This window comes from Episyrphus balteatus, chromosome 1, assembly GCF_945859705.1.
Source record: "Episyrphus balteatus chromosome 1, idEpiBalt1.1, whole genome shotgun sequence".
Lineage (NCBI taxonomy): Eukaryota > Metazoa > Arthropoda > Insecta > Diptera > Syrphidae > Episyrphus > Episyrphus balteatus.
The window spans coordinates 47,002,711-47,026,794 of NC_079134.1; the positions used below are offsets into that span (position 1 = coordinate 47,002,711).

At 29.3% G+C, this 24,084-nt stretch overlaps 1 protein-coding gene across 1 annotated transcript; it reads right to left on the reverse strand.

Moving 5' to 3' along the window:
• Positions 1-536: 536 nt before the first annotated feature.
• LOC129907264 (lipase 3-like) lies at positions 537-24,000 on the reverse strand. Its single transcript, XM_055983383.1, has 6 exons — positions 23,306-24,000; positions 5,033-5,210; positions 4,716-4,927; positions 4,504-4,653; positions 4,278-4,436; positions 537-1,154 (listed from the first exon to the last, which is right to left on the reverse strand). The coding sequence occupies exons 1-6, from the start codon at positions 23,504-23,506 to the stop codon at positions 735-737; spliced, it is 1,320 nt and encodes a 439-aa protein (XP_055839358.1). The 5' UTR covers positions 23,507-24,000; the 3' UTR covers positions 537-734.
• Positions 24,001-24,084: the final 84 nt, after the last annotated feature.

Genomic DNA, 24,084 nt, shown 5'->3' on the forward strand with positions numbered 1-24,084 from the left:
TTTCTTAAAATTATGTCAAGAGCAATTCTATACCTTGTACCTAATTTCAAATAGAAGCATAATAAGTTTTGGATTTTTTAACAAAACCATTTTTTTACATGTTCCTTCACTTCTCTGGCTAACATAGTCTCCATAAGTCTTATCCAGTTTTATTCAATTAAATTTATTCATCTGAGAAAAAAACAATTAAAGTTTGTATGAGATCATTATTTTATTCTCAACATAAGTTGCTTACAATATCCAAAAGATAATAAGTCTTCAGTGCAATAGCTTTAATTTTTTTTGTATAATAAAGAAAAAAATTTTCAACGAACTTTAACAAATTGTAAAATAATAAATTTGGTAAAAGAGCTTTTTGTAAATGTGAATGATAAAAATTAAATTGTCTTAACTCAATAAAATGAAATAATAAAAAAATGCAATACATAAAATTCTTGGCAAAACTTTTAAATCTAAATTCTTAAAATTAAACTTAAATTTTAAACTAATTTATGTGTATCATTAACAAATTTATTTTATAAAAAAAAAAATCAAACAAAAAAACTTGTTTCTTAACTTTGGTAAATAATTCGAAGAGCGCCTCATTTTCCACCTTAAAATGACTTCTGTATGTGTGATAGTATTCGTAGGTATACATATTTGCATCGTGCTTGCAATAATATAACTTCATTAAGCTAATTCAGTATTTATAGTTACTTTAATATACAATTATATATAATTTTTAATTACTAAATTTACGACGACGAACCAATAATTCGATTGCCATGCATATGATTTTCCACACTTCGTATATTACTTATTAGCCGCACGTAGACCAAAGACTTTACATCGATCGCCCACAAAAAGTCCAAATGGTTGAATTTCTCCATTGGCACGAGATATTTGTCAATTACCTTTGGTAATTCGCGTGCTAATTTATCGACGCCAGTCGTTGACACTAATAGATCATTCATCGAATAGTACAAGGCAGCCGGTACCTTAACCTTGGAGAAGTCATAGTCGGGCGGTGTCATTCGACCATACTCGAGCTGATTGCGTAAATAACCACGATCGAACTTCCGAAAATGACCAGATTTCATAAGTTGACCAAAGTGTTCGAGTTGTTTTATGGATGCTCCAGATGGTGTATGACTCAGCATCACTGGTAGCATTGTCTAAAAAAAAATTATTATTTTAAATATAAATCATATAAACTTATACATATTTGTGTTACAATCGTGAATAAACATATAAGTGCTTATTGCACTTCGACTAGACTTTCTTCAAACAAAAGAGTTGAGGTGCAAACTATATTTCATTTGATTTAATTTTTCACCCAGGGAAAACGAATTTTATACCCTAAGAGAAATGTGGTACACAAAACATATAGATATATTTCAAATGAGTTAAGATCCTGTGGGGCTCCGGAAAATGTGTTAGTGTATGTATATTAATTTCGAGCGTATTTAACAATTTTCTTATAAGAAAACATTTTTCACAAAATTCTACAAGTAGGTTGGGCTGGCTAATCACCCCTAACTAGGTATATGGTATGTACTTGTACTCATCCTTAAAAGCTTAACTTTATAGAGTGATTTTATTCATTGACAAACCAAAATTAAAATTTGTTTACTAATTATTGCTGCAAATTTTACAGTTTTTTCTGTTTTTTTTTTTTTGTTTTGTTTAAAGAACATCTTGAAGAGCTAATATTCATTATTAACACAAAACTTAGCTCTCCTAATTTATTTTTGAAAAGATCTTGAATGTGAGGGTTTTTCGTAAGTCCTTTTTAAACTGTTTTAAAATTCTTAGACGGTCTTGCATCGCAAATTTTTTAAAATCATCTCTGTGTGACTAATGGTTTCAATGAAATTGCTTTTCGAATTTTAGTACAAATACTCACTTACACTTCATGATGTAATTTCGTTATAGTTCTTTACATGTAGTACAGGTAAAAAAGGCATTTAAAAGAAAAAAAATTGTTACACTTATGAAACTTGGCAAAAAGTTTGCGGATTTCGGATTTCGCGTATTTTTCCCTATTTCCCAAAAAAACACCCTTTAACCTAAAATATTTGTATAGACTTTTTGGGTTCTGTTTCTGTTATAAATGAAACATTTTTACCAAATTTCATTGGTGTAACAATTTGTTCCTAGTTTTCGTGGTACTAATTCCGAATTTCATCATTTCTTAAAAAAAAAACACCCTTTCACTTAAAATAATTTTGTACACTTTTTAGATTCTTAATTCTTATACCAACCAAAACATTTACACCAAGTTTTAAAAATTAATAAAATTTAAGTCAGCTGTTATGATACCTTCCTCACACACAACTTAACCCATCAAAAAAACACCCTTTCACCAAAAATAATTTTAAGAACTTTATGAATTCTTTGTCCCTGCTTTATCTAAAACCTTCATCCTGAATTTCATCAGTGTAGCATGTTTTTCCCATTAGTTTCGGTTATATTTTACCTGTTGAAGTAAAAAAACAAGTACCCTTGTTTTCAATCGGCTATAACTTTTTTTTAGAGCAATCGTATTGACTTTATTTTTATGTCATTACAATAAGCATAAAAAAATACCTTGAAAACATGTGTCATATGATGATATTCGACAAACAATTTTTTTCAGTATATTTTTGACCTTCACCCCCTCACTCTTGTCCGCGAAAAGCACCCTTCCACCCAATTTTTTTTTATACACTTTTTGTGTACTTGGTTCTTATCCCAAAAGCAAACTTTTTGCCAAGTTTCATGAGTGTAACAATTATTTTTTTATTTCTTGGTTAGATTAATGAAAAACGTTAATAAGACCTTTTTTGTGGAACAATCTATTTCCTACAAGAATATGTCTTGCGCGTTTGATTATTATAATTTTTCAACTTGTCTTAAAAAACGAATTTTTAAAGATTTTCTTGATTTTTGGACCTCAAATATCTATTAAACGGTTAGATAAACGAAAAAAGTGTTTAAGCCTTTTTTTATCCTACAAGAATATGTTAAGAAATCAGCTAAAAAGTCGATTTAAAAAAAAATGATTTTTTTTGTCGAAGCTTGATGTAAAAATGGAAAATTGCGAAGCGGAGGACCTTCTCTTTAATATTAAGAGCTCATATTTGGTGTGTATATTCTAGAGGTGTCTAGCAATCGATTTTTCGGAGCACCAAATCAAAAAAAATAATTTCAATTTTTGTGACCCACCCTAATGTAGGTATATACAATTTAAACATTTTGTATGAATTGGTTAACTTGTGTTTTTTTTTCAATGCAAAGTCAGGCAATAATTAGAAAAATAGCAAAACCAAAATATTCAAACAAATTTAATTCTTTTATTTCTTCCTACGAAAGTCGAAAATTGGATTCCCTTAATAGCACAGGAAAGTTAAAAAAAAAAATACATTTTGTGGAACGAAACATTGAAAGGCTGCTTTTTTTTCAAGTTTAAAAGAAGGGCTTTAGAAAAGCTTATGTCCTTGTTTTTGGAACACTTCCTCCTGAAGAAATCCGCTATTTTGGAAAACGCGAACCGATCTATATCTTACAAACTATTGGTTTGACCGAATAAGCTATTGTCCAGAATAGCTAAAATTAGTACCTTTTTCTGTGCATACACTTTTTTTCCATGAAAACAATATTTTTGAGGTTATTTCAATTTATTTTTTATTGGTTTTTAAAATTTTTATCAGTCCCTGCATTAAATACATATTTTTTTCCGGGTTGAAGCAATTCAGCTCATTGAGGTTGTAATTAAAACTTTAGAGTAAAATGCCATCGTGCTCTTACTAACTTCATAATGTGTTTTCTTTAGCCCTGAATCAATTGTTTCAGCATTATTTTAGGTTTTTGAAATTGTACCGAATATTTAAAAACCAAAAAAGATATTTATATTAGTTAGTCTGGTCAATAACTTACTCGGTAAAACCAATAGTTTGGAAGATATAGATCAATTCGCCAGGGGGGGGGGGGGGGGGGGTGGTGTCCCGAAAACCAGGACTTAAGCTTTTCAAATACCCTTCTTTCAGATTTGAAAAAATCAGCCTTTCTATACTTCGTTTGATGAAAAAATACGTACCTACTATAAAATGGTTTTATTATTATTTATAAAAAGTCGGAGACGGAAGCGTGTAGTTAAAAACTACTTCGTTGAGATTATTTTACTTTTCGCTAAGAAATTATTGGAATTGAGAAATTATTATTGCTTTTGTCATTTACCGAATACCGACGTTATGATTTACATGTGTACCAAAAATTGTTAAAAGGAGTTTTTAGAAATTTCAATGTGTTACACAAACCTTATTAAGCTGCTCAGAATTGTAGCCAGCTACAAGGAATAGAATATTCGAACAAACATCCTGAGTCATGGCATTATCGTGACATACTACTTGACTGTTGTCTACTAAAAATTTAGTATTAGGCATGAATTCTGTGATCCGTAGAACTCGTGTTGCAGTCTGTAAAAAAAATTATAAAAAAATTTCTTATAAATACAAAAAATATACATATAACACCAATATTTACGGTCAAAAAATCCAAAAACAACACCAGTGTTCGAAACAGTGGGCTTTTCATGTCAGAAATATATGCAATCGGTGCAAGTGCATGCATTGATTCAATTTTTTCAGCAAACGAAGGCTGCTCCGAACACAGAACCCAAAATACAGCTGTTCCCTGAGATGAAACTAATACGTAAATTAAATTTTCTAAAATATTTTCAGTTTTCCAAAAATCACCTGAGAATGACCAATATAATGTAGTTTTTCATGTCCATTCTTTTCCAAAACATAATCAATAATAGCTGGTAGATCATATTTGCCCATTTCATGGAATGTAAAATCCCAAAATTCTTGATAATCACTATTTAAACTGGTGTGGTTTTTAGAATATCGATTTCCACGAACATTTCCCATCCAAACATCATATCCCAAATTGTAAAGAATATAAGCTTAAAAAGTTGATTAAATTGTAAATTACTAAAGAACTAGAAAAAATTAAATTGCATTTATTTCTTTTAGAAATAATAAATCCAATATAATGCAAATACATGTACCCAGTCCAGATTTAGGTCCCATTAATACCCATGTAGCTGAAGTATCTAGAATACCATGCATCAGTAGAATTGGTTTAGCTCCAATTTTTGGTATTCGATGAATTTCCAAAATGTAACCATCTTTGGTGACGACTGTGTGTGTTTCCGATGGATATCCATATTTTCGAACCAATTTTGGCTAAAATTTAGAAAAAAAGAAAACAAAATTAATTTAATCTTATTTATTTAATCTTATTAATTTAAGCTTTAACTCTAGCCCATCGGTTCTCAATCTGTGGTCCGCGTAAAATATCAGAGGGTCTGCGACAGCTTTTCCATAAAGCATCAGAAATATGTCTTTAAAATTATTCTAATGTGACGCTCAAAAAACTTTTTTCTTTTTATCTTTTTTACTAATTTCCTCACTCCATTTTATTTTTACCCCTTTCAATAAAAGATACATGAATGTAATTTTAATTACAAAAGGGCGATGGAGTTCTTTTCTAGGTAGGCCAGAGAGAAATTTAATTTTCTGGAAATTCAAAATTCTACCCCTGCAAAAGTTGCATTGCTACATAAAACTAATGTAATAATTTTTTTTGGTTTTTTTCCCAACCGCTAGGGTTCGTTTATTTTTTTTTAAAGGATTATATAACTAAAATAAATTAAGGAACTAAAAAAGAAAAAAAAAAATAAACAAAACTAAAGTTTTTAACTGAAAAATATTTAAAAAATTGTTTTTACTCCGTAAACACTGATCTATCGTTTGTTTTCTAGGCTTTTTTTTTTTTGTTGAAAAAATGCAAGACATACATATGTGCTTTAGATTTTTTTTATGTAAGACTAAACAAATTTAGCATCTGAATTATGTGTACAAACACTACCTTTAATTTAATATATAAATATTGAAAAAAGCCCCATCTGTTTGGAAGCTAGAGCTAATTTTCTTCGCAAAACAGTGAAAAAACAGAGATTTTTGATACTTTGAGCATTTCAAAGATGCCTACAAGAGAAGTTAGAATTTTTTAAAGTCAACCATGTCGAATTTCCAGACTGAGATTACGTTACTTCCCACACTGATGGCTGTTCGGGGGGCAACAGATCTCCACTGGTGTTTTGAGGTTTTTTGCAAGTTTCTTGATTTGACATTGGGTAGCTTGTAGTTAATCTAGCGTTATGTGTTATATACCTAATGAAAGGTAATTGTATCAGGATGCTCATAAAAGTTTAATACAATTTTTATCTGCTCTTGGTCAAAAGTTATAACCTGTTGAATTCTAAATTTTTATTTTACCGTTATCTCAAAATTGTGTTTACGAAAATGATTGAAGCTTCGCACACATATAGTCGTAGTCATGGTCTATCATTATTCCATATACTTTATTCCCGTATCTATTAAAGAAAAAAGATCAAAATAAAAAAACCATGAAAATTGGTTAAAAACGGTCAAAAAACGTGTTTCTTCCGTTATTTAGTCAAAACTCATAAGGCCAAAACCTACATGTCCTTTTAGTTTGAGATTTTTTGAACGCTCCAAAAAAGAGCTAAAAATAAAAAATTACCCAAAAATACCCCTTAAAAACAAGGTGTTTTTCAAAAATTCATATTTCGAAACGCAGTGTTGGAAAAAAATCCGTATCAGACCCCTAATTTTTTTTCCTCATCTTTCACCTGGCATCTTTAGAATTGTCAAAAAAAATTTCCTTTACTCAAAATCATCATTTTGTCATAGCCCCAACACGTGTACAACGTTCAAACAAAACGTTATAGCTTAGTAAACAATTTTTTAGAAGTTTTTCTTAAATGCAGTTATTCTTAAATTAATCTCATCTACATATCTATAAAAAAAATCAATTCTCTACGACTTCGCGTTTAGATTTTAGCCCAAATTTCATCTTTCCGTTTTACCCCTGTTTACCCTATTAAATGACGGAATTTTTAAAAGTCCTTCATTCAGATTAAGCTTTAGGTTATTATCTTTTAAATAAGCTATAGAAGATTTTTGTATCTCTAAGAGTTTATTTTTAATTTTTAATTGAAATTTTTTGCCGCACTGCGAAAGTGCGAGAGTTTAACGTTAGAAAATGGCGTCACTTTTTTGTGGTGGCTGCCATGGTTCATCGATTCATAAGCCTTCATCACGTCAAAAAAAAAAAAAAACATATAAAGAGATTCTGAGAGACTTTGAACCTGCTATAAAAGTGAAAATTATGCTTCGATACAAATCATAAAAATTCATGAATTAATTTTTCTGACCTCCCCGGTACCAGATTTCCTATCACTATAGGACTATAATGCTGTAAAAAAGAAATTTCCTATTTTTTAATATTTTAAATTTAGTTTTCAGTTCCATACGAGTAATATGTATAAATGAAATAAATAAATAGAAATTAGAGCACGTATACGCCACAGTGCATATGGAAAACTTGAAAATGATGTGAATTACAACTTTGACCTAAATGCCAACACACCCAAATCAAAATCAAATACGACTGTATAATTGAAATAAATGTCACCTTCTTTATCATCAGTGTTAATAAATAAAAATAAAAAACAAAATCCACTCAAATCTTCTTCTTCCTTTTTCTCGGCGCTGTTATGATCTCGATGTCGAGGGGATCATAACCTTCCCACGTTACTGCTTCACACTAGTGATCCGCCTGTGCTGTTCGCCGGGTTGACCCTCAGAAATCGGCGGCAAGTCTCCCGGTTTTGTATTGTTCCGTTTCTGAGGCCAACTGAATGCTGGTGTTTTTGCATTTGCTTGTACCAGGAGTTTTTAGGCCTACCTTTCTCAAATAAGAATACCCACTCAAATAAGAATCAAAAATTTTAGAGTATTTTCCAGCCCCCGGTAATTCTGCTTATTGCACAGAAAAAAAAAAAAACAAATGTAAACAAGCAAAATAAAATTGTATTTCGTTTTACTTTACAGTTTTGGTAACTTAGTAACAAACATAGAAGTTTATGCAGATTCACTGAGCGTTCATATGAGTTTGAATGGATTTGAAAATAAAATTGACTTGTAGTAATTAATTATTAAAAATCCTTCAACTCACCACTCTGCTTTTATGCACTAAAGATAGATAGATATTTTAAAAGTTAAACATTGTATCTCTTCACATGCGACCTTGTGGATTTTGTTTTCAAAAGAATTGATGAGAATTTGAATAAAACTACCACGACCCTACCTTTATCAAAAAGTCTTTGAATCACAACAATATTACCCCACAAGTCTTATATTATATCACAACCTTTTATTCGCATTTTTTTATTCATAGATGCTATATACCTTCCTATTACCTGCAATTTCAATTTCTGCAACTTAAAATTATGCAACAACAACGAACATAAAATAAAAACTGATGTTTAAATTTCTCTTCCACCAAACACTTGTATTCATTCATGTTTGAAACTCTTTAACTTGTCTAGCATAGAGTCTTATAGGATACAAGATACAAGATTGACACAATTAGGTAGTAGATACAACTACTCTCTGACAAGATATAGAGATTTTGTTCATATTCCGAAACAATGAACCACTTAAGGCAAACCCATTAGGGGGAAGTAGGTGAGGATTGATTAGACATGCATGAAGCATGAAATGCCAAAACAATGCAAGAGTTCATGTTTTTAGAAGACTTTTTGTTTTCAAGTTTTTTTTTCTACTTTTTAGTTTTTGTATTTCTTCACACCTTAATTGCCATCTCTATATCATTTAAAATGTGTATTCGTTGTCTTTTTGAATGACAAAGATGTTTTACGCTTGTGACATTTTTTTTTTTTTTTTTTTTTTGATAACAAAAGTTGGGACATCTTTATTTTTTAAATTTAAATTATTAATGCTTGTGAATAGTATGGTGTCGGATATAAAATATGGTTCATCATAATTTTAAGGCTACAGATTTTATTTATTTTTGTACTTTCCGTAGTAAGTATGATATTAAAGTCAAAATATGCATTGTCTCGGAATAAGTATTTAAAAGAGTGTATTTGTATACAATAACAATATTTTGTTTAAGCTGAAAAATCAAATTGCATACATTTTTTGAAGCTGAAATTCGTTTTAGAAGCTGTGTTTTCCGAACGAATTTTATGTTTTTTTTTTCACAAACATTTATGTACCTACTAATTTTTTATAAAAAAAAAAATTCTAAAATCTTTATTATCTTTAATCAGCTCCAAAATGCGAAAATGAATGTATTTGTCATAAATTATCATAATGTAACTGAGACAATACGATGAATGAGCTGTTTTCCATTTCTTTGAAGGAGCACTTTGTTAACAAAACTGAAATATTTAAAATGGAATACAATAAAAGAAAGCGTTATATAAATATCATTTGACTAGTGTTTATGAAAAGTATAACAAAATCCAAACGTACAAATATTGAATTACATATTTAATAAACTTGAAGATCGTCAGACATTACACTGAGGGAAAAGCCACCATAAAACAACGTGAAATCCATGAAAACCACATTGATTTAACTATTATTCGGAATGATTTTGCGTTGAAGATGGATATTTTAAAATCAACGTGGAAAATAGGTTAATTTTTGATGGTTTCGTATCTTAAAGTCACATAAATCAAAGTAGTTCAACTTTCAAACAACGACGTTTCAATTTCAATTTATTTTTTCCCTCAGTGTATACATGTGCAGTGCATATATACAAACACATACAGTAGCTGCCATAAACTCGATCTGATTTTCAAAATTGTTTATTGATTTCAAAATTAACTAAAGTTTTTCGTTTACCATGTTATGGTTCTATGGTGACATAAATAAACCTAAATCGTTCAAAGAAATTAACAACAAAATGGATAAAGGAAAAAAGAAATGCACTGAAGAAATACGTGGAATTAAAATTTATTTGCGAAAAGAGGATAAGTCTAAGCTAAGACCTACAAGAAGCAATTATATCTGTGCAAGATCATCTACAAAAGTTCCGTTACAAATCGATGTCTTATCGCTTAAAATTTACTAGAGAGCAGAGAGAGTAGGAAAATACATACAAAAATGGAAGCTACGAATCCAAACTTAAGTTTTTAAAAATTCCTTATACCGTTTCCAAAAACACGATTTTTGAAATGAAAAAAACAGATTGTGATTTCTTTTTAATACCTTTTTTATTTTGGTCATATGCCAAGTATTTTAATCTTAAAAAATCTTTAATTTCTCTATAGGAAATCACCCAAAACTCCTAACTACAAAGTTTGTTGTGATTTGGACAACAGCTTGAGATAGAGTGATAGACAAAGAAAAAACTGCGAGGCACTCTTTTTCATAATCTCGAGTTCATTTTTTTTACAAAACCTTATAGTAGGGGAGAGTGGGGCACATTTGAACACTTTTTGCTTTCGCCACTGCTTGAACGAAATATGTTCGTTTTCTTGATCTGTAAAGTTTACTAACATTGAACAGTAACATTGAACTTCGATTTCAAAACTATAGTTATCAGTTTATCACATTTATAAGTTCAAAAGAAAAACAAAAACGGAGAAAAATTCATTTAAAATATATCTTAGAAAAATGGTATTCATCAGAGTCAAATAGATTTATTTTCAGTATATATAGATATATTTCTAGACATTAAATCCAAATGTTAACAAAGCGAATGTTCTTCATGTACCAGGAACATTAATTGGTGTAGGTAGCTTGACTTTAATTTCTATAACGCTTAAGCGGTATATAATCGAGTTCTCATCGAGAACAGTCTAGCAGAATTTGAAGAATTCAGGCATTTTTTTAAATCTTCAGTTATGCTGTACATATTCCCATTTTTTCTTTAATTTTGCCCACAAATACTAGTTTCATTATTTTTTTTTTATAAGAACATTACGATTTATTAAATAAAACACATTCAAGTGTCCTTAAAATGTCTGATACAAACTGCTCGGGGCGGTTTTGAACATGTTCAAAAGTGTCCCAACATACTTGTTCAAAACTGCCCCAACTGTGTCAACGACATAAAATGTTGAATAAATATTTAACATTAATATATATTCATTCAAAAATTCACCGTCAATTAGTTTAAAATTCATTAACCATTAACAAAAATTGTATTGCGTTTTGAAATCACGTACCAATTTTTGTTTAAACTCTTACAACTAAAAAACTGAAATAATGCAAAACCACTATAAAAATCACCTTCCACCTATAAATCTGAAAGTCAGCCGAGATAACTATGGAAAGTCATTGACATTTATGGATATCGTGTTGACAGGTTCAAATATCGAAATACTTCTAAAAAAGATTGATATACTAAAATTTTATATGCAGCGTTCAAATGTGCCCCGTGTTCAAAATTGCCCCACTCTCCCCTACTATAGAAATACTTAATTTTTCATAAGACACTATGTAATACAGCCATGGGACGCAACCCATACACCAATAAGTGTTAAAACAAATCAAATGTGTTAAAACAAAAGAGCTGAGGTGTGAACTTTATTTTGGTAAACCGCACATAAAATTAGAGATATCGTACACGAATTTCAGTAATTATTATATTTAATAATTTTTAATTAATTCCTCTTTACGTGACCTTTTTTAGTAAACAAAATTTTACTCTTTTCGTGGGCTATAGGTCTTTCTTCAATATATTCTAATTCGTAGATACCAGTCGACGTTTCGGGTATGCTTATACCCTTCTTCAGGACTCTATTAAAAAATTTCTTAAAAATATTGGATAATTTTTTTTATTTATTTTAAAAATCACACCAACCTACAGCTAATTGGATTACACTCCAAGCTTCAAAATCAAACATAATCTTGAACGTGTATAAAAATTTAGCCTTCACCAAGGTTGCCCTAAAATGTATGCAAATTGCATTCACAATCATGTTTTTCACACATTTTATTCATAATTTTTAATCAGACATAGTATTACATTAATGCAAAAAAAAAAACTAAAACAGTACAAGTCTGATTTTGTAGGTAAAATCATAATAAAATATTTCAAAGTACAAAGTCATTGACAAATGAGGCAAACATAGCTAACATGTATTTGAATACCTAAATAGTGTAGTTTGCTATCAAACAAATGTTAGACAACGACCCCATAAATTACTCTGCATAAATTATTATTTCCATAAATGATATTACACAAAACAAATAAACATACAGATTTTATGCTAATAAATAAATATGGTCACATATGAATCATCAATACAAATTTCAACAAATCAAACTAATAAATTATTTTAGTTTATTTTATTATTACGAAATTTATAGATAAAAGATGCGCTCAACAAAAAAAATATGCATCGTGAAACACCTCTTATCACAAAAAAAGAGAAGAAAAAATAAAATAAAAAAATTGTAAACAAAAATTCATCGAATGCACAACTGAATAAGCCCGTGCGCCGCCGGGTACGAACATTAAGTTAAACAACATACAAGATACTATCATATCCAGCAGATTGATTTCCGCATTGAAGTGATGAAGCAATGAACGTACGAAGCGATGTACGAGTTTTATTAACAAGGCTGGTGGTATACAGTGGCGAACTTAGAGTCACTCGTATTTAGGGCGCTTTTAGGAATTATGATGATGATAAGATGGTTGATCGAGCTAGAAAATATTTATATTATATAATTCTGAATTGAATATTACCCGATACGGCCGCTCTAAAAATAAAAAGATGTATATTCTTTGTGTAGAGGTGAGTGGGACTAGAAGTAACACGAGTACAAAATTACAGCTTAACAGAAAAAAAACAGTGTTCCTCTTAAGAATCGGCTGAAATAAAGAAATGTTCGTCTTTTCCATATATATCGCTCCATTTCCTTACGTTGCACATTAGACGATAGTAAAGAAAGTTCTTAAAGTGGTGCCAAAAAAATATTGGAAAAAACTGTTAAAAATAATGGTTCTCTTGTAAAATTTGGCATTATGATTTTGGGTTATAAAGTCTATTTTGGTCAATATTTTAATTTTTCACTTGAGAAGGTATTTTTTTTTGAGTGAAATGAGAGGATTTGTAACTAGTCTTAAAACATCCTGTGAATAAAATGCGCCTCCTATGAAATTTAGTGAAAGTGTTTCAGTTGGTATGATAACCAGGAACCAAAAGAGTTTTTACAAATATTTTCGACAGAAATGAAAACTTTAATTTTATTTTAAAGTAATGTCATTTTGGTGCCCATGTTTTAAGGCTATTTTTAATCCTCTCTCTTTTTATTTTTTTGGTGCAGATTTTTTAGATTCAGCTTCTTAAATTTGCTTAAATCATGAAATATACCTATGTTTCCATTGCTCCAAAATTGTATTTAAGTTATAATATCTAACTTTTCATTCGTCAGAGAGCACTCTTTCAATCTATTTCATTTCTTAACTCTCCTCTTTCCAAGACTTTCACACATTTTTCAACAAAAAAGATTACAATCTCGAGAAATTTTTATTCGACACTTGCAAAAATTGGTTTTTCGAAAACAATTCCATAATGAAATTTTCGTGGAATTAAGAGAAAGAGAAAGCAAGAAAACGTCCTTAACAAGTACCGTTAACAACAACCATCTTTTAAAAAATACTCGTTTTTGGACTATGAACTTTAATAGGTCTTGATGAACATAAATGTCTGCAATGAATGTCTTAAAACCAAATTCAAGACATTCGATTTTACTTTAAGTACTTTAAGTACTCTAAGTACTTCAAGTTTTTCAAAACAAAACGAATAAGGTCCATTTTCTTCACTCGGAGTTGAACATAACTTGAGAATTTTTAATATAAAAATTCTCAAGTTTTGTTCAACTCCGAGTGAAGAAAATGGACCTAAATGTTCTTTCATAGCAATACTGAAGGAGTATTGGACCCATTAATTTCAAAATATTTAGTTCAGACTACCTACCCATACAAGTATGTACTCGTAAGAAAATCCACCGAGTGCATAGAGTACACCGAGTTCATCATCAATTTTCAACCGATCTTAGTGTTTTTACCTGTTTAGAAGGTTTTTAGTAGATATCAATGATGTAAACTATTGGTATTTCAATTAAAAATGGTGGTAGTGGAATTTAAAAAAGAGGATCTAAGAACTTTCTAGTTATTTATATTATTAAGTAAAAACTTTCAAGCTACGTGTTCTGCTCAATTTTATTGAATACCGAAAAAATATTGTTTTCGAAATTTTTCCTTTTTTTTATCATCCTGATTCCAGTTTAACCATTAGGTATATGGAGCAGATAACTTGTTAATGCATTATATTATTTTTTTAAGTTCGATACGAAAACTTTGAATGGAAAACGATTTTTGTGTCTTTAACCATCAATCAGCAATCGCTGATTGCACAAGAAAATTAAGGAGTATTTTGAATAAATTTCCCAAAAAAATTATGAATGGGTTTTTGAACAAAATATTTTTTTTACAGTTTAATATGCCCACACAAATTCTACAAAGTTTCGAATCCATCATTGTTTCGTTTTATTAGATTGCTTTTTTTTTTTTTTTAATAAAATAAAAGGATCACGATTTTGATATCAAATGGTCATACTCTTTTAACAAACATTTTTTTTTTGTATGCATTTTTATTGATAATAAAATGCACGACTGGGTCGCACGTACTTGCTCTTATGTTAAAAGTTCATTAACAAAAATTGTAATTTAATGTTTTTCTATAATTTTATAAGAAATATAAAAAAGGATAAAAAAATTGTTTTTGGAAGAACGAAAACACTCTTTTGCATGGTTTAAATCTTCAAACTGAGTACGCCATTTAGTTTCTTATAAAACAAAGAATTAAAAAAATTTTTTTTTTTTGAAAATTGTAGGAAACGTTTTTTTAAAAAAATAGTTTTACTTAATACGAAATTAAGAAATAATTATTTGGCACATAAAAACTAAATTTCAAAAAAAATTATTTACACGTTTTCAAAAAATTGATTCTACAAAAAAAAAAAAAAAATTAAATTTTTTTGATAAATCCAAAACTGAAAGTTTTGAGACTTTTTAACATTACAACTACTTAGACACTTCTATATAAAAATTTTCGTTGAAATCCGATTAGTCGTTTATGAGTAAGTCAGATATCAAGAAAACGGTTCTATGGCAGGTACCGTTAAAAACGGTTCAAAAAATATATTTTTTATTTCAAAAGTTGGATCTTTTTTGCCGCAGTACACGTATTTTAAAAAAATCAAATTCGTTAGAGCCGTTTTAGAGAAAAATAACCTTTTCCATTTTAGTCATATGGCAAGTACCTATACCGTTAATTTTGGTGCCAAAAAAAATTTAAATTTCCCCTCTAAGGACTCACCAAAAACTCTTAACTACCAAGTTTGAGGCAAATCGCATTAGTATTTTGGGCTGCAGCCTGAAATAAAGACAGAACACAGATAGACAGAATTGGGGCACACACTTTTTTAGCATTCTCTAACATCGTAATACCATGCCTTATTGTTATCTCGATTTTTTTTTACGAATCCTATAAACTTGCCTAATAGTACCTATATCGCAAGTAAAAATGTATGAATTTATGACATTTCTATCAACAGAAATGCATACAAAATTGATAAATGTCAAAATCGTGATTTTCTTACAAAAATTCGATCGAATAAATCAAAAAGACTAGACGGCTCGATGGATTGATTGGAAAAATCAGCAAAACCTTATTTGTTCTTAAATTTTCAACGCCTATAGCCTAAAATACTTTAGGTGTGAAATTGGAATCAATGGGCAAGAGAGTATTGATTGTAGCCTTTAGACATTTTGAGGCCATAGTCCGCCACTGGTCTCTCAAATAGGTGGTGGAACAAAAGAGCTCAATGGAGTATAAGCCACCTGTATGTTGTATAGTATACTGCAATTGGTAGTTACAGGTTACACAGCTGGTATATATGACGATTAGGATAATTAAATTACATAATCCGAATGCAAGGTAGCGCCATGGCCAATTCTTTTTTTTTTTTTTTTGAGAAAAAAAGTAATAAAACAACAATGTGGGCTAATTGTTTGTTATTGTTAACTTTGTCTTCTTATTTTGAATGTTTCTTTTCTTTTTTTTTGGTTAATTATTATGTTGGTAAGCAAAACGCACTGAATGTATATTCCTCTTAAGCAATTAGTTTTTTAGTTTGGGATTGGAATTTGGAGACATAGCTAAGCTATATAGAAAGTGGTCTGAAATAGTATAAACGATTTTTAGTCTACCGGTTTTATAGTAGACGACCAGTAAAAGGAGTGATGTCATAATTTCAAAAGGAGGCTATTTCACACTCTTCGTCGTTGTAGATAGTTTGAGTATGTGGTTAGAGATAATATTTTGGAATTAAATGACTTTAATATGGCTTTTGGGGTGCCTTTGGTGGCTTATTGCCTACAAGACGTTGACATAATGTGCCACCGCACAATATTGCACACAATTTATGTTATTTTTTTACTTCTTTTTTTGTAAATATCAAATACCAATGTACCAGTACTCAGGAGTGGTTTACTTGGCATTTTAAAATAAATTTATTTACTGTATGGTGCGGTATATACTTTATAGCGATAAGGATCGTTTATATGAGCTATTAAAATTGTTGACACAATTTCAGACTTGCGAAATATATTTTGTTACTTGATTCAGGTAAACCAGATTATGATGTTTTAAAGTTGAATGAAGCAAAATGTTGCAATAAATAAATAAGAGAATGTGGAAATGTTTTGTGTGACAACTTACATTTGGTTTGACCGTATTCCAAGATTGTTAGTCTGGACTTTGAGCAATCCTTTCATTTTTATTGATAAAGAATGTAATATATATGGAATTGAAAAAAAAAATAAAATTTAAAAATTTCTTCTCCCTCATTAGAGTATACTTTCGAAATAATAATAATTTACTGAGCAAGCTATTGGTGTTAACTCTATTGTACACTCGGGCGTATGAGTGTTTTTTTTTTTTTAATATTTTGTTTATTTATAAATTATAACCCAGTCAAATTTTATATGAATCAAAATATCTATTAAAAAATATATTTTCACTTAGCTTGAATAAAATCTATGTTGATAAGTTCGTTCGAGTTATAATTTTTTAAAATTAAAAATTTATTTATCGATACCGAATGCAACCTTTTGTGAAAAATTCTATCACATGCCTGTGCAATAATCTGAATTTATTGTTTTAACTGTCAGGCTAGATATACCCTCAAATCATAAGTTGCCAAATATGTTTTTTAGTATTGAGTAAAAAACATGAAATTACAAGAAATTACAATGCTCAACAAAATTTAATATTAAATTTCTCGTTAAACAAAAACATAGTTTTATAATAAATTTTAATATTCTTAATTCAAATCCACGGCATGAACTTCAATACAAGTTTTTATCTTCGAAACGTGACGTTATAGATTTTTTTTTACTTTGGATTGGACGTAGTAGTATATTTTAGTTCACCGGCAATAATATGACTCAATATCAATTCAATTTGATTTAAAAATCTAAATAGGAAAGTTTTCATAACTTTTTCTTATTAAAAAAATTCTCAGAAATAGCATAATTAAAGATCAAAGAGTATCATTTACTAATTTGGAATTCTTTGGACTTAATTTTATTACTATTTAAATTTTTAGAGAGTACTAGTACGAGTACGAAATTTCAAGATTTTCGTCAAGAAATGCCAGTGAAAATAATGTTTTACGCCAAAAGGCATTAAAGGCACCACTGCGCTACTTTACAATAAAACGCAGACAAGGAAACAGGGTCACAAAAAATCCAATTGAAAACAATAATTACAAAGACGGTCTCATTCAGTTGTTCTTGATATTACCTGCCGATGTCGATGCGATGTAATTTGTTCTTAATTTAAGGTGAAGGTTTTTTCTTATTGTATAGTTGCCATGATAGTTCTGTCAAATTGGGTTTTGACATCAAAAAAATTATTAACAGGTTTTTCATTGCATTTCGTCGTTCTAAGGTATACAAACATAACTGGCGTATTCTTCTATAAAGGCTTCTCCCCCATTTCTCCTAACTTCAATTTTGTTAATTCCTTCTGGAATATTTGTCCCAATGCAAAGGAATCTAAATTTTTTTTTAATGGCATTCTTGATAATTGTATTGTATACGAGGATAAATTGATAAGTGCGGTAAAAATGAAATAAAGAGTAACTTTCTCGAATGAATGTCATCTATATCTAAAGAAGTTCAAAATCTCATTCAAGGAGTGTCTCTCTTTCAAGTTATTTTTTTTTTTTGTTGGCTATCTCTTTCAACAACTCCCCTCTCCGATCTCCCTATGAGATAATGGTGGATCGTAATGGAAAATTTTATATAAATTATTAATAGGAACGAATTTTTCGATTGTTTTTTTCGGAATAGTTACAAATTTCTCATACGAAAAAAACAAGGTCGTATGTAAAATGAAAAAAAAAAATTACTTTAATTTTCAATTATTTTTTTTTTTTTCAAACAAACAAGAACTGATTTTTAATTCAAAAGGATATTTTGTTGATTTTTGCTCTAAATGTCATCTTTAATTTTGAATTTACAATTAATTATCTTGTTTTTACACTGTACAGATATAAAAAGAGCATAAATTCAAGTCATTTTAAAACGAAACCAGATCAAATCGAAATGAAAAATTAATAAAAAGTTGAAATCACGTTATTTTAAAAACAGTAATTATGTACATATATTTTTCAATGATGATATTTTTTTTGAAACGTCTGTAATAAAAAATACTAACCCTGTTGCCGTATTGTTTAGACAAAATTAAGAAAAAAAAAGAGGTTGTCTGTAAAGCGGGTTTACGGACGATGATTTTACGTGATAACGTCGCAAGAAAACAGGTTTTGTGCTTTTAAAATGAGTCAATTGAAGCGTTTATTTATTTCAAACAATCATAATTTACAAGAAAAGCTAAAAAAAATTACCTTTTTTCTTATCTCATTGTATTAATTAAAAAAAAAAATAATACCATTAAAAAGCCAAATTGTTTTATTACAAACAATAATTTCTTATGAAAAAAGTGAAAAAATCATTTCCAGCACCCAAAAATTCATTTTTTTGATATAACAACCTATAATAAATTTTATACCACCTGAAAGCTTATTGCTTCAGCTCAAAATATATATATCGATCAGGTTTATGAGACATCTACAAAAAGAGCTAGAATTTTTTGAACTCGATCAAATTTCATTAAAAAAAGCAAAAGAAACATTTATTTTTATGTTCTCAGGCTATGGAATCAATTTTTTTGTTTGACAATCTATAAAAAATATATACCATGTGAAAGCTTATTATTTCACCTTTCAAATGACGTATCAATCTCTGTCTTCCCAGACTGGTGGCTGTTGATGATCAACAGATCTCCACTGGGGTTTTGAGGTTTTTCGAAAGTTTCTTGATTTCACATTGTGTAGCTTGTAGTTAGTCTACCGTTATGTAAGATATACCAAATGAAAGGTAATTGTATCAGGATGCTCATAAAAGTTTAATAAAATTTCTATCTGCTCTTTGTCAAAAGTTATAACCTGTTGAATTCTAAAATTTTATTTTACCGTTATCTCAAAATTTTGTTTACGAAAATGATTGAAACTTCGCACATATAGTCGTAGTCATGGTCTATCATTATTCCATATACTTTCTTCCTGTATCTATTAAAGAAAAAAAGATAAAAATAAAAAACGATGAAAATCGGTTAAAAACGGTCAAAAACGTGTTTTTTAAGAACTTGTTTCTTTCGTTATTCAATGAAAACTCACTTAATGTTTTCAAGTTTTTGCACATGAATGCATAAGGCCAAAACCTACATGTCCTATAAGTTTGAGATTTTTTGAACGCTCCCAAAAAAGCTTAAAATCAAAAAAATATACAAAAATACCCCTAAAAAACAAGGTGTTTTTCAAAAATTTATATTTCGAAACGCAGACCCCTAATTTTTTTTCCCTCATCTTTCATCTGGCATCTTTAGAATTGTCAAAAAAAATTTCCTTTACCCAAAATCATCATTTTTTCATAGCCCCAACACGTGTACAACATTCAAACAAAACGTTATAGCTTAGGTTCAAATTTTTTTAGAATTTTTTCTTAAATGCAGTTATTCTTAAATTAGTCTCATCAATCTATAACAAAAAAAATCAATTCTCTACGACTTTGCGTTTAGATTTTAGCCCAAATTTCATCTTTCCGTTTTACCCCTGTTTACCCTATTAAATGACGGAATTTTTAAAAATCCTTCATTTGGATTAAGCTTTAAGTTATTATCTTTCAAATAAGCTAGAGAAGATTTTTGTATCTCTAATAGTTTATTTTTAATTTTGAATTTAAATTTTTTGCCGCACTGCGAAAGTGCGAGAGTGTAACGTTTGAAAATGGCGTCACTTTTTTGTGGTGGTTGCCATGGTTCATCGATTTATAAGACGTTATCACGTCAAAAAATACATATATGGAAGTGAAGGACAATCTTCCATCGTAGATGCGATTTTCTCACCAACTGTCTCAAAAACAAAAAAACAAAAAAAATTTGAACACGACGACAACACCTATAATATTTAAATATACATTAAAAAAAGGCTAGAAAGTCATTCCCATCTATTAAAAGAGAATGGGCATTTTGGACGTTGAGCGGCCATCAATGAAATTGATATCAAATGAAAGAATTATAACCTAGGAAAAACTTTTACTATGGACGTTTCGCTGTATTGCGTTTAGAATGCAAGATAATGCAGTATTAGTATTATTAATGCATTGTTTAATGTATGAAGGACAAATTGATTCATATTTTTATTTCGAACATAAAATATGATGCTCTGTCATTTTCCCTGAGTCTGAAGACATTAATCTTGAAAATACGACCAATACAACTCATAATATAAGATTTTTAAGACAACCACTCAAGATTTTGCTCGAAAGTTTTCAAACAATTCAAACTAACAAAATATTAAACAACGAAACTCTCAAAATAGGCTTGAAATTATTGTTTTAAAATGCTTATAGTTTGGGTTCTAGTGGTTGGATATTCAAGATAAAGGTCTTCAGACTCAGGGAAAATGACAGAGTATCATATTTTGCACTTAAAATACACAATTATATAATATTGAGGCAATATATACATATAAAGTGTTAAATGCATTTTATCCGTTTTTGAAGTACGTCACAAGGATAAAACTTCTGCACAATATTAGTAAACCTTAATTACATCAAAAAATAACAAATTCATTCCTGGCCGCGTAACGTCCACGTTCCATACAAACTTGCCCATTCTCCTTTAAATCGAATAAATTTAGTGAAGAATCTTTGAAAAAATGGTCCTCAAACTTAAAATTTTGAAAGAAAAAATAAAAAAAAAAATTTAAAGGCCTCTTTCGAAAAAAATATTCTAATTTGTTCAAACAATGCTGAGACAGTAAAAAATTAACGTCAATATGACTATTTTCATGATATTTACAGTTAATTTTTACTGCCTCAGCATTGTTTAAAAAAATTTAAATATTTTTTTTCGTACACTCCTATAGCGTTGAGGAGTGTACTATTTGCTAATTAGTACAGGTAAAAAAGTACATAAAATCAAGGAATAAAAAAAAAATTGAACCCTTTATTCTTGCTTTCTATCCCAAAATCAATGTTTTTACCAAATTTCATTAGGGTAACCCATCATTTTTGTTTTCACTAAAACAAAAACACCCTAATAACCATGATATTTTTATAGACACTTTATATTCTTGTTTCTTATCTTAAAAGTAACATAATTGCTAAATTTCAATAGGGTACCACTAATATTACTCTTGTAATACATATATTTTCAAATATACCCATATTTTCTTTACTTCTAAAAAAAACACCCTTTCACATAAAAAAAATTTATAGACTTACATTATTCGTAATTCCCAATGGAAAGAGAACATATTTAATGAATTTCGTAAGGGTACCATTTATACCATTGATTTTATCGGATTTATCGCGGATTTTTCCCTATTTCCCAAAAAAAAAAAACACCCTTTAACCTTAAATATTTGTATAGACTCTTTGGGTTCTTGGTTTTTGTATTAAATGAAACATTTTTACCAATTTTCATTGGTGTGATAATTTTTTCCTAGTTTTTGTGGTACTAATTCCGAATTTCATCATTTCTTTAAAAAAAAACACCCTTTTACTCAAGATAATTTTGTACACTTTTTAGATTCTTAATTCTTATACCAACCAAAACATTTACACCAAGTTTTAAAAATTAATAAAATTTAAGTCAGCTGTTATGATACCTTCCTCACACACAACTTAACCCATCAAAAAAACACCCTTTCACCAAAAATAATTTTAAGAACTTTATGAATCCTTTGTTCCGGCTTTATCTAAAACCTTCATCCCGATTTTCATCAGTGTAGCATGTTTTTCGGTAGCATGGGTTTCGGTTATATTTTACCTGTTGAAGTAAAAAAACAAGCACCCTTGTTTTCAATCGGCTATAACTTTTTTTTAGAACAATCGTATTGACTTTATTTTTATGTCATTAGAATCAGCATCAAAAAATACCTTGAAAACATGTGTCATATGATGATTCGACAAACAATTTTTTTCAGTATATTTTTGACCTTCACTCCCTCCTTCTGGTCCGCGAAAAAACACCCTTCCACCCAACTTTTTTGTATAGACTTTTTTTGTACTTGGTTCTTATTCCAAAAGCAAACTTTTTGGCAAGTTTCATGAGTGTAACATTTTTTTTTCTTTTTTAAATGCCTATTTTACCTGTACTAAATTTTCAAAATTTTCTATCAACTTTTACAGTTTTACCGAGTTTTCAACAAAACACTTCGATATTTTACTTTTAAGGAAATGTTGGGTTAGCATAAAGGCATGGACTTGAAACTTGGAAAATATTTTTTTGTATTTAGATATTTCGAAGCTTTTAAGCCCGTAGGCGCATTAAAATTCAGCAGTAGATATAAAAAATTTTATTATTTTGTGGTTGTATTTCTTCCCTTATACTTATACAACCACAAAATAATAATATTATAATTCAGCAAAACAAAATATAAAATATAAAAAATTTTATTTCTTGAACAAATATTTACAGATTCTGACTAATATTTTTTTTTTCTAACGATATGTCCATATTACAAATTTTTAAAGCATGAATAAGAACATTATTATCAGTAATTTCTGTCAAAACGTTTTATTAAAACATTTATTTATTAAAATTTTTATTTAAGCCCTTCAGACTACAACCTTTAAAGACTTTATCCAACATGAAGTCACATTCCATATCCAACGAACTTACATTACTATAAACTTCTGTTTACCAAGACTTCCGCTTTAAAAGTCAAAAACAACTTCTTTAGTACGTAGCCAATATTATTATTATGTGCTTGATGTGTATTACCGTTATTAAGGATGCATCCTCCAGTACATCTGAATTGAGAAATCTTCCGGTTCCTGTTAAAGTTGGATTACTCGATAGCAGCACACTGTTAAGTAGGTTTTTCAATGAATACGAAGAAGGAACCTTTAATGTAAACGAGGAAACACTTGTTGCCATAAATAACCATAAAACAAATTGAATAAAAATTCTATCACTCTTCATTTTATTTCCTTTTCACTCAAAAAAACACATAAAATAAAAGCTGTTGTTGGGTTGTTGTAATACACTCAACTAAATTCACATAGCTATTAAAATTGGTGGTATAAAATAAGATTCACTTTCGCTCTCTTTAATTGCGTAGACAGTGCAGACAAAAGTGCTTTACTTCAAATTGTTTTGTAAGTTTAATTAAATTTGGGTTTTTAGTTATTGTTTCCAGCGAATGTCATGACCAAGTCACTTATATGATCACGGTTATTAGGTGCGATACTCTGGATGTGAAGTAATTCATTTCCTGCGAACCGAACCGGCAAAGACCATTAAGGTGAAGTACATAATATCAACGTCTGTCGTCTACCTTAACGTCTTCTAAATGTTCATTACTCTAAACCAGACAACAAACAAAAAAAACACGTAATTTCTTTGAAAAAAATGACGTTTTTTATGTTACAATGCAGCACCTATAGGTTTACGTTGTTATGGCGGCTTACAATTTATGCAACATACGAACTGAACGATGTACGGTAGGAAACTGTTACTATTAGGTTTGTGCCAAACGCGGTCTAGTGTGTCTCTTGGAT